This window comes from Sebastes umbrosus, chromosome 11 (assembly GCF_015220745.1).
Source record: "Sebastes umbrosus isolate fSebUmb1 chromosome 11, fSebUmb1.pri, whole genome shotgun sequence".
Taxonomy (NCBI): domain Eukaryota; kingdom Metazoa; phylum Chordata; class Actinopteri; order Perciformes; family Sebastidae; genus Sebastes; species Sebastes umbrosus.
In genome coordinates this window covers 5,181,359-5,193,666 of record NC_051279.1, presented here as the reverse complement: position 1 = coordinate 5,193,666, position 12,308 = coordinate 5,181,359, and the positions used below count along the sequence as shown (strand labels likewise).

Sequence of the window (12,308 nt, the reverse complement as noted above, 5' to 3'; positions counted from 1 at the left end):
GGATCAATTAAAGCCAAGTTACGTTAGTTGAGGCAGAAACATAAAAGAAAACTAATTAAATCATTATTTTTAAAGTTTGGATTATGATTTAAGATCTAAACAGGATAAGGGCAATAACAGTAACAGCCTCCTCCTGCATTAGAAAAGTACGCAGTTAAAACAACCAAAGAACTGATAGAACAATGGCCAAGCATCAGGGAGAACAAAACTGAATATGTATGTAAGTATGTATGATTGTTAAAAATAAATAATACAGAGAATTGTAATGAAAGTCCTTAAAATACCAGGAAAAATCCTCTGATGCAATATTCACGGGAAATAATCTGCTCAAAATTCATCCAAATCGCTTGTTTTACACAAATGTCCTTCAGTTGTTCTATACTGTTATTGTTATGCATTAAATATAATATGCAATATCCATGAAATATATCACTTAGTCAGGGGTCGTCAGTTTACTCAATGATAGAAAAGGGGTCCCTTGAGGAAAAAGGTTGGGAACCACAGCTTTACAAGACTCCAGAGTACAATAAACCTCCACTAGAGAGCAGCGATTGATCAATATTGCCACATAAAGGAAAGAAGCTTCTGAAGGGAAAAGAATATTTATAGATGCTGATATATTTTTAATAGGTGTTTGGTTTATATGGTGACAGTCTTGTATAAAAAAATCATATAAATAAAATACAGTTTAGATCATATAGTCTATTTCAGTTGATCTCTCACACTCTTCATGTGAGCCACTTCTCTATACAGCTGCTGAACACTGTGTAGTTTGAGTGCCATTGAGTGTGCTTCACTCCAGAGTGAACGCACACCGACACGTTGCCCCGAGCGTCCAGCGTCTTCAGGCCAAATGCATCATTCTTGTAAAACTATCAAAGGGAGAGAAGAAGAGTTGGATGGGGTTATTACAAAATAGGAGGAGAAACAGATGTCTACCATTTAAAGGAACAGTGTGCGGGATTTGGCGGCATCTAGTGGTGTGGTTGCAGATTGCAACCAACTGAGTACCCCTCCGCTCACTCCTCCCTTTCTAAGACTGTGGTAACGTGAGCCGCTGAGTGCAAAACCGGGGTCGAAATTCAGATGGCGGCTGGAGGTACCACGGTTCTGCACTCTGCAAGCGTGTCAAAGAACTACGGTGGCATTCAGGTCACATAGAAATGGTAGAAACATGACAGAACAACATGGCGGACTCCGTGAAGAGGACCCGCTCACTATGTAGATATGAAGGGCTCATTCTAAGCTAACACAAACACAATGCTTCTTAGGGCGTTTTCACATAGGGTTTCCAGTCGATATAGAAGTGATACAAGTGGTGTACAAATACATTAGTTTCAAACTTACCTCCTGGTTCCTCATTTGTACGATGTTTTCGTTGCTGTCATAGAATCCAAAGTGGCTGTTTAGAAAAGAGGAAGCAGTCAGTTCAGGTAAAGAGGTCTTGAAACCAGGGGGTGGGACTTCTTCTCATGCACATTTTTTTCAGATTGAAACATAATTTAATGTATTTACAGCCAGTATCTCCTAAAAACGCTATCGACCAACAATCACAGACAAGGCAGAAAAGGACAGAAGCAAATATTTATCTATCATACAGTATCAGATCTCTATTAACAAAAGACTTTTAAGTGGCGCTAGAATTATATAAATACTGTATATAAACGCAACCAAATGCATTCACATATTTAGAGGTTTTGTATTATCTTGTTTTTTGGTGAAGAACCTCTGACTTCATGTGGCTTGTCGATGAGAATCTGTGGATTATTCAAAACCTTTTTTTCAGATTTGAAATCAAGTTGCTCTTGGTTTTCATGTTTACTTTTGATTTAATCATCAAGAGAGCCACGAGATCACAGGCGATCCTGAACGACTACACATTATAGTCACAATAAAATGACAGAGGATCAACAGTGTGTATATGAATTATAAATCTTTGATACCTGGACTGCCACGGTGTGATGACGCCATCATCTGGTCCTCCAATCAGCACGAGCTTCTTGATGCGCAGAAAGTTTTCCCTCCATGCTGAAGAGGTGTAACGGAGAAATGCATGACTGTGCAAAGTTACTGTATACATCCACAAGCACATAATGGCCACAAATGTATTTCATTCCACTATACCTGTCATGTCTTTGTGAGGTCTGTCACCGTTGAGCATCGGCAGGAAGCCGTTCCCCTGCAGATAGAGGGACCTATGGTGAGGATCTGTGGAGGAAAGATGAATATATATATATATATCTGTTATCTTTTCACGTGCAGGTTCTCCTCAGTTAAAGGTCAATTTATCATCATTCTCACCGTTCCAGTAGTCGCAGATAGCCACTTTCTGTCCCACTCTGTTGTAGCAAATACGAAACACCGTCTTCTTCATGCAGTCAGGAAATACCCACCTCAGGTATTCTGTGTCTGTGGAGTAAGACCGTATTTTGAAATTTAGAATCAATTATGAATCAATATTGTTTGAAGTTCTGGTGAATTAAAGGGTAACTTTTGTATTTCTCAACCTGGATTTTCATGTTTTTGTGTCTAACTGACTAATAGGAACAACAGTTTCTGAAGTTGGTCCACTGTTGAGGGAGAACGCTGTAACCGGCAGCTGCTCACGGGCTGCAATGCAATGTTATTGGGGCAAGCTGTCACCATCATTTACGTCCACTAAGTGCTTGTTTTTGCCATGACAGGCTCTGATTAGTGTCTGACATTATGGAAAGAGTCTCGCTCAAGGAGAAGTCTCGTTCTGAAATCTGACGAGGTGACGTGTTGGTATAGTAACGGTGGAATAGTAGAATACATCCATGGTGGAAACGTGAGTGCCAGCAGGGCAGAGTTTGTTGTGTTGGAGTACGTAGGTTAGTGTTGTCTAAATTATTTTCAATGTCATGGTTTAATATTTAGATGATTTCGACAATGTGGATGAGGTCTTTGATTCGATGGCTGCCCGTATTTATTTGAGCCAGAGTATACGGATATTCAGATTTCACAACGAGACTTCTCCTTGAGCGGGACTTGGACACAATAACAAACAGAACAGATCAAGTGAAAGGTAAGAACAATGTTTTATTTCTCTGTAGGGTCCTTTCCATAATGTTGTCAGACACTCATAATAAGAATCTGAACCTGTCAGTGGCAAAGACAAGCTCTTTTAGTGAATGTAACGTTACACTGACACAGTTCACTTGCCCTCACAGCTTGTTTCGCGGCTGCCGGTTACAACGCTCTCCCTCAATCCTGGACCAATTTCAGAAATGTCATAATTCCCTGGAGAACAGGGGTTATACAGACATGCTTAATACATTAAAATGAAGCTCCCTGACCTCCATACTGCCCGGCCTGTGGTGACGACAGCGAAACGAAGGTGTGCACGTTGTGGTGGGGAGCCGTGGAGAGAATTGCTCGACAAATCAGACCACCTTAAGAAGGAAAAGACACAACATCAAGAGAGTTACGACAAACCAGCAGGGGTGGGACCAAGTCATTATTTTGCAAGTCACAAGTAAGTGTCAAGTGTTTTGCACTGAAGTCCCAAGTCAAGTCCCAAGTCCTAAACTTTGAATTTCGTGTCCTAAAGAAGTCATAATGCGCTCCTCACCACGCGTAATGCAATTTTAACAACAGAGTAATAATAATTAGGGCCCGAGCACAAAAGTGCCAGGACCCCAACGGTGTCCTGGCACGAAAGTGCAAGGAAACCTATTGTTTTTCTAAGGATTATTATTTTTCTGCTGGAATATCGCATTTTTGTGGCCTTTTCCATCCCCAAAAACTCACCAAAAGTGGAATATGCGTCAGAAGTGGCGCGAAATTCAAAGTTCTGTAGTGATTCGGATCGGGTGTCGCCAGTGGGCGAGATAGCGCCCCCTAATGTAGGCTGTTTTTCAGGGAAAGTTTCTTCGATCTTCATGAAATTCAAGTATATCATTGCATACGTTTTGAAGTTCGTGTTAAATATTTTTGAGATTTTTTCAGCCAACAGGAAGTCAGCGATCTTGGACTTCCTGCGTTTTTTTTAAATTTACGAACACATCTTTGAAGACTTTAGGATGCACAAAAACTCATGAAACTTTACATGCACATCCAAACTAGTAATTACTTTGATTTAGTAGTGAAATTTTGCTTGGGCGTGGCATGTTGGCTCTCTAGCGCCCCCTTATGTCTTTTAGGTTTTGAACATACCTTGAGGTACTCGAAAACTCATGAAACTTGGCAAAATGATGGACACCTGTGAACTTTATGTAAATGTACAGTTATTGGGTTCAGCATATTTAGCCGGCTCTATAGCGCCCCCTAACGCGTGGAAGGCCATAGTTTGGTCAAAGTTGATCCTATATTCATGAAATTTGGTAGGCACATCCTGCTCATTATTTCAGACATATTCCTCATCGGGTTTCATTAGCTCCGCCCACCGGGAAGTCGGCCATATTGGAATATGTGCGTTTTTCATGTATTTTATGCATACTTTTACGAACTCCTCCTAGAGAGTTTATCGGATCCACGTCAAATTTGGGTGGTATAACCCTCCCACAACTGTGATGGTAAATTGCAAAGGAATTTTTGATCGCTCGAATGGTGATGTCATACGTCATGTGCGAAGACGCCATTTTGTCACTTTTTAGGTATGAAACTTTGTGATACTCCTCTTAGAGGATACAAGCGATCCATCTCAAAGTCGGGCAGCAGAATCTCAACACCTTCATGATACTAAATTGCGAAGCTTTTGTGTTTTCGTGAAACTGCGTTCTTGTGGCGGCGTGGCGAATTTTGATGTTTCGCCAAGACACAGGATGCTGTTGTAACTTCACTTTAGGCCGTAGTTTGGTCAAAGTTGTTCCTATATTCATGAAACCTGGTATGCATATTCCACTCATTATTTGAAACATATTCCTCATCGGGTTTCATTAGCTCCGCCCACCCGGAAGTCGGCCATATTGAATTTGATGTTTTTCATGTAATTTATGTATCTTATGCATACTTTTACGAACTCCTCCTAGAGAGTTCATCGGATTCGCGTGAAATTTGGGTAGTATAACCCTCAAACTACTGTGATGATAAATTGTGAAGGAATTTTTGATCGCTCGAACGGTGATGTCATACGTCATGTGAGAAGACGCCATTTTGTCACTTTTTTGTAGTTTGTGCTCGTATCTTTGTTTTTCTGATATTGATAGATGATCTAAATATTCGTGGCTTTGAACAGATGGAAAGTTGACAGGCTTGTGCTTCCCTGCTACGGATAATTCACTGTGAGCCGCCATCTTGGTCCATTGTTTTGCCCTCCAGTTAGCGGCGCGTGTCACGTGTCTGAAAACTATGAATTGCATGTACATGTCCTCAGGACTGGACCCTCATCATAACTGAGAAATTTGGGGCAACTAAATCTAGTCTAAACCCAGAATAAATTAGATCACATGTAAATCATCAATTGAAAATATTATTACCACCATTCATCACATTTCCAACATAAATGTGTCATATTTTAATATGTTAGACTGATCACATGTTTAAGGAAACTCAGGTCCAGGACCAGGTCTTGGACCAGTTCCAGCACCAGATCTTGGACCAGGTCCAGGTCCAGGTGGTTTCCGTCAGTCTGAAGGTTTATTGTTAACTGTTCTGGAATATGGTCGGACTGGTCCAATCAGGACAGGAATGCGTCTCACGTTAACCACGATGTTTCAGCAGACTGCCAACACGGAAGCATCAGACCAAACTACATTCAGAAAATACCTCATTTAATGTGAAGTTTAGCAGCTGAGTGAATGTGTGAAGGTGTGATGACAATCATGAATGACGTGCTGGAACAGAAAGTCTTTTTTGTTTCTGGTAAATATGGTTCAACCAGTTCTGTTCTGAAGAACATCATACCAAAAATGGCACGCAACAACACACTTTACATAGTCCAATCTGCTCCAAACTTCACAAGCTGGATAATAGTCCAGGCCTGAAGACATATATGTGCCATTATGAGTGAAAGTCATAGCGCCCCCTACAGGAAACAGGAAATTGTTGTAAATTGACTATACGTTGTCCAATCTTCCCCAAATTTGACATGTTTTATAAGAGTCCAGGCCTGAAGACATATACGTGGTATTATGAGTGAAAGTCATAGCGCCACCTAAAGGAAACAGGAAGTTGTTAGATTTACGAGCCCAATGTGGCATTATACTTGCATGTGAGCAATCCTTATTGTTGAGCCGTGCCTGAGGAACCTGCTCAATAGAATCAGGTTTTAATCAAATCAAACCATGTCACTAATCTTTCTGATTTAATGAAGTCAACACCGTAGAGTGTGAATAATTCACATCAAAACCAATAAATAACACAGACAATAAGTTTGTCTTTACAGCATCTTTTCCCATGAGTGACAATGGGACACACCCAAACTCTGACGTTCACGCCGATTAGATCGCTCACCCAGTAACGTTGTTTTTCGCTCTTAACTTTGTCACCAGTAGCTGCAGTTTTGACTTCATGAATGTAACGGGGTACCAAATGACATACTGATATTCTTTTAATCATGATTATAGGTGATGCCAGTACAATATCTGAAATTACAGGCACCAGAAGCTAATAAAAAAAGGTGCAGTGCATTTCTTTTACCTGTAGTCTCTACACCACAAATTCCTACACCTCAGTCTGGGTGTAGGAATGACACTGACAACAGAGAGGTGACAGTGGAGGAGGTTCCGAGGGTTCTGCACCCTGCGTTAAAAGCTATGAACACCCACACAGGTGTTTTCAGTTTATTTGGCTGATTAGATCTCTGCTCACTGTAATTTCTTGATAGCTTCCTGAGTCTCCTGTCAGCTTTTATTGCACCTGTTTGGGTATTCTTATCATTCTTGTTCAGCCGGAATAACTGACAACACCTGTGTGGGTGTTCAGAGGACAAACAGGTTCAGCTTATACAGAGTTTGAAGTGTTCAGATGTACAACAAAAAACAACAAATGAGTATAGATCTTCCAGTCCCTTCGAGTTGGTACTAAATGTGATTACTACATTATGAAAATGCCCAGTGATTGGCAGTTTGGTTATAGCAAGTTCACTCTACTCGACTTCAGCCCTGATTTTCCGCTTCCATACTAGCGACTAGAAGGGAGCCTGTAAATTGCGAAATTTGATCTGAGATCTGCAAAAACTCTCGTGAGACTCGCTGCCAGACGACCTATCCTATCCTCAACCATTCGAGGCATACGACATGACACAGGAGGCTGTTGTAACTTGACCCTACATATTCCAATCTGCCCCAAACTTCACAAGCTGGATAAGAGTCCCGGCCTGAAGACATATACGTTCCATTATTGAGTTATGGTGATAGCGCCACCTACTGGCAACAAGAAATTGTTGTATACTGCCACCCACCCTCATAGAAGTGCCTTTTAAGGATGCCCCACAGGTTCTCAACAGGTCATTTACAGTGCCACGCGCTCCACGCAGAAAATACTCTCTAACTGTTGCGTGCAGTGTCCGACTTTCATGGAAATGCACGGCAGCGGGTACCCCCGGCATGCGCAAAGGGGCGAGGGCCCGTTCAACGCTGCTTGCAGCTTTAATTTATATTGAATTTACACAAACCATTAATGCGTTTTAGAATTTGTATTTTTTTTTGTTAAAACAAGTTTGAAAATGAGAGAATGGGGATAAAAGTTAAAGGTTTTCTGCCTCTAAACTTTTGAGTACATACGAACATACATAGGACATAAGAACATAAACTGCAGAGCTGAACTGGGAGCCACATCGGTAAAAAAAATGGCACTTATTGTTATCTCGGTATGCTAGAAATGTGGAAGTGAAAGTTGAAGGCCTGTAGCATATAGTTATTATTCCTCAACTTCAATGTGACAGGCAAGGTCGTGCAATCAACAGCCTGTTTTTTTTAACTGTATACTGTATATTCTTGGTATAACTCATGGTGGTTATTTTGTTAAACTGACCTTCCGGGAACACACTCTGTTCTCTTTCGCTCTGTGTGATCTCCTGTTGTCCCTGTAGTCTGCATGTACAGAGATTATACAACATCCACGTTTGTGTGACATTATCTCACAGTGAGAATTTATTTTGGGTCTCTGACAGACTGACTGACGCCTCTCAAAATACACACTCAGCTGCCAGTTTATTAGGTACACCTAGCTAAAACTAGTGGAGCCCAATACAACCGTCCTGCAATAACTTCTACCTTCATGAAGGTTATAATGTTCAGTTTTTTGTTGAAACTGTTTTAGAAGGATGTTTGGAGGATGTAGTTTGGGGTGCTGTTGAACTGTATTGCATTATACAGAGAGGTGTTTCTATTATTTTGTCCATCCCATTTATATAAATGAGGGTAAACTGAACCATCGAGAGCAATTGGGAGGTCAAGGTCATGCTCAAAGACACTTTGGATGAGACCACCAACCCTGCAAACAGCGGACGATGCGCTCCACCTGCTGAGCCACAGCGGTTTATTTTATTTCACATATTCTTCTTCCTTGTCAAAACTTGATGCCTACATTACCCACAATGCAACAAGGCAGCTGATAGTTCAGTAAGTGGTGTGTTGTGCTAATAGTGGCTAATGTAGCCTGTAGCCTCTATATCTTCAACAGAGATGAGGAGCTACAGAAGTCTGGTTAATCTCTTCTTTCTGACTCCACACCTCCAGATTCTTTTCATTTTCAAAACTTGTGGTCTTCAGCCCCAACTGACCTCCTGACTCAAGTGACATCACTTGAGGCAATCAATCAGACTTCTCACAGCTCCCTCTGGAGTCACAAAAGGCTTTATACAGAATTTTTTTTTCTTCACAAAGTCATTTTATCTTGGAGATCCTATTTCTTTTCCAAGCTCTTCAGTCTTTAACTGTCAGGACATTTTAACTCTGGTGCTTACACCCTCCGTTAGTCTTTTACTTTTAATATGTAATAATAGTTCACTCTGCTGCTGCATCCCTAGATAAATGCTCAAAGACTTTTCATTACATGGCTAAAGAATGGCAGCGGTGCGTGTGCAATACAGTGTAATGTGAGTGGGAGAGAGTACCTTGTGAGAAGCACAGAAGATGGACACCATCAGGATTCTTTTGCACAACGGCGTCAAAGGCTTTCCTGAAGTCTCGGACCTGCCTCCACAACGGCTTCATACTGGCCAGGTTGTTATACAAGTCAATCACCGTCACCTCAGTGCCTGGATGCACCTGGGAATAAAATCAAAACAGAAACACTGTAATCACTGATTAAATCAACTGTCAGCAAACTATCAGCCTGATTGCCGATAATGTGATCATCCAGCTCGGTCAAACACGGGCTCATATCCACTAGTTCTTCCGAAATAAAACTGATCTTGAGGAATAGAAAATGACAGAGGAACAGAAATCGTGACCTTGATTTTCACTTCCCCTGTAGGTTTACGAGAATAAAGTCATAATATTATAAAGTAGTAATTTTACGTGTTATTTTCTTTTTTTCTCGTAAAGTTATGACTTTATTCTCGTAATATTACGCCTTTTTTTCTCGCAAAGTTATGACTTTATTCTCATAATATTACGACTTATTTTCTCGCAAAGTTATGACTTTATTCTCGTAATATTACGACTTTTTCCTCGTAATATCACAACTTTCTTCTCGTAAAGTTATGATTTTATTCTCGTTATATTACAACTTTTTCTCTCGTAAAGTTATGACTTTATTCTCATAATATTATGATTTTTTTTTCTTGTAACGTTATGACTTTATTCTGTAAATCTCAGATTTTTTTCCCTCAGTGTGACCTCAAATGTTTTGCTGCTCCAGACAGATTTCTTCTTTTGTTTTTTTGCCTAAAATGGCTCTTTTGATAGTAAAGGTTGCTGACCCTGGCACGGGTTCTTCCAAAATAAAGCTGATCTTGAGGAATAGAAAATGACCTGGGAACAGGAAATCATGACCTTGATTTTCACTTCCCCTGTAGGTTTACGGGAATAAAGTCATAATATTATAAAGTCGTAATTTTACGTGTTATTTTCTTTTTTTCTCGTAAAGTTATGACTTTAATCTCGTAATATTACAACTTTTTCTCTCGCAAAGATATGACTTTACTCTCATTATGTGATAACTTTTTCTCTCTCCTACTGTAGATCTAAAATACGTTTAATTAATTAATATTTTGGGGTTCAAATCACAGTTTAAATCTGGCAAATATAGCCTCACTAGTGGTTTACAAAGAGTTTCTTTAAATAAAAATGCATAAACGGATGGGCCAAACTTACATTGTTCTTTCCAGAATTAGGCCTATATTTTAGGTAAATGAACTGAGCACATTTACTTAAGTACAATGTTGAGGTACTTGTACTTAGAGTTTATTCTACTTTATACTTTTACTCCACTACATTTCGGAGGCAAATATTGTACTTTTAACTCCACTACGTTTATTAATAACTTCAGTATCTAGTTACTTTGCAGATTCAGATTATTAATACACAATATAATCAACTAATAAATTATGATCTTTTATTAGATTACTGTAAACCTCCCATTAATCAGTTGGAATCAGCCACATCAGCAACATTAAAGTGATGTTTAATGCACCATTAGTATAAAATACTAATTATTCTGAAATGAGTCATTCTGCATAATGAGTACCTTTATTTTTCTTACTTTAAGTGCATTCAATGCTAATACTGTTTGTATTTTTACTTACGAGGCACTTCGAATGCAGGACCTTTACTTGAGTATTTCTACACTGTGGTGATATATTACTTTTACTTAAAGTAAAAAAATCTGAGTACTTCTTCCACCACTAATGAAACTTCAGAATCAGATCAGATTCTTGTTTATTACGAGGTGTATCAGGTATACACTAGGAATTTGCTTTGGTTTGTTGGTGCAAATAAGCAGTAAAAATAACAATAGAATAGTTAAAGATGTTAGAATAAAATAAGAAAAAAAAATTTCAGAAGTCTGTCCCAAAGTTAAACACATTTGACATATTTTGCACATTATACACTGTAAACAATCTCTGTTAATTTACAGCAGGATTTCAACAGTATTAACCTGTTATTGCTAAAAACAGTGCTTTACTGTTAATAAAAAAGAAAACCTGTTAAATTACGCTCATAGGCCGTTTTTTAACTGAACTATAATGCATTCTTAAAAAACATCACTTTACTGCTGATCAACTGTCTAAAGGATCATCAGTAACAGTTTCATGCAGTATTTTTTAATTCTGGGACCTGATCTGCACATGTGAGGCTTGTACATTGTACATGATTGTAAAATCAGTGAATTAGCTCTGTTCTTCATTCACATGTTGTTCTGGTTTGCATTCTGTGCTTGTAGCCAGCTAGAGACACACATTTTGGGAAAAGTGTCAACAAGTCTATTATAGCCTTTTTCCTAACAAGTGCCTTTAATTGTATTTAGTGTGACTATTCCTATGTCTGTAACCTGCTAAGTCTATTCATCTAGGCAAAAAAATATGTTTATTAAAATGTATGTAAAAAAATACAACCTAAATAGTGCATTAAAACAAATCAGTAAGATAATGTAAAAGAAATGTGAAAAAACAGCTATATAATGTATCTTTAAACACTAAATTAACTGTAAAATACGTTGAAATTATTTTTTTTAAAAAACAGTATTTTTCATTATAAGTACAAAGCTGTAAATGTCAGCGACAGTATAATAATGTTAATTTTACAGTAACATAAAGGCAACCCTGCTGCCAGTTCTTTACTGTTATTTTACTGGGACATTCTTAACAGTGTAGCTTTAGAGATGTCCTACCTTGGTGATGAAAAGAGACAACGTTTTGAACTGTTTTGGTGAATCAAAGATGCCATGAACGATGATGACAGGCTTGTACCCGTCAATGCAAACACTAGTCATCATCATCAGCAGCAACAGCAGCTGGATGGTCTGAGGAGTCTTCATCATCTCTCTGCCCTGTCTTCAGTCTCAGGTGAGAGTGAGACCTCTGGCTCTGGTCCGACTGGAGGATCAACAGAAGAGACGTTTATCTACTTTCAATTTTTGTTTGTAGACTTTAGAGAGCATGCGCGCTCTTCTTCCTCATCAGACCTCCTGTGGGACCTGCTGGTGTCTCGTTGTTCTGAGGTGGAGTTAAAGATCACATCCGTTTTCGATATTCAGTTGAGTATAACGCTGATGACTCACCCAGATTTAAACCGACATACATCTTTATTATTGCGTTAATGCAAGGATTAGTATCACTTAGTCTTTTAACATTTTATTACAATGCTACTACTACAGTACTACTACTAATAATAATAATTATTATACTAATGATAATAATAATAATAATAATAATAATAACAACAACAACAACAACAACA

The 12,308-nt window shown here is 39.0% G+C and overlaps 1 protein-coding gene across 1 annotated transcript; it reads right to left on the bottom strand.

Moving 5' to 3' along the window:
• Window positions 1-602: 602 nt before the first annotated feature.
• On the bottom strand, window positions 603-12,170 carry LOC119497208 (lysosomal thioesterase PPT2-A-like). Its single transcript, XM_037785154.1, has 8 exons — window positions 11,740-12,170; window positions 9,020-9,173; window positions 3,318-3,413; window positions 2,302-2,409; window positions 2,125-2,208; window positions 1,944-2,028; window positions 1,348-1,402; window positions 603-872 (listed from the first exon to the last, which is right to left on the bottom strand). The coding sequence occupies exons 1-8, from the start codon at window positions 11,887-11,889 to the stop codon at window positions 729-731; spliced, it is 876 nt and encodes a 291-aa protein (XP_037641082.1). The 5' UTR covers window positions 11,890-12,170; the 3' UTR covers window positions 603-728.
• Between the last annotated feature and the right edge of the window lie 138 nt (window positions 12,171-12,308).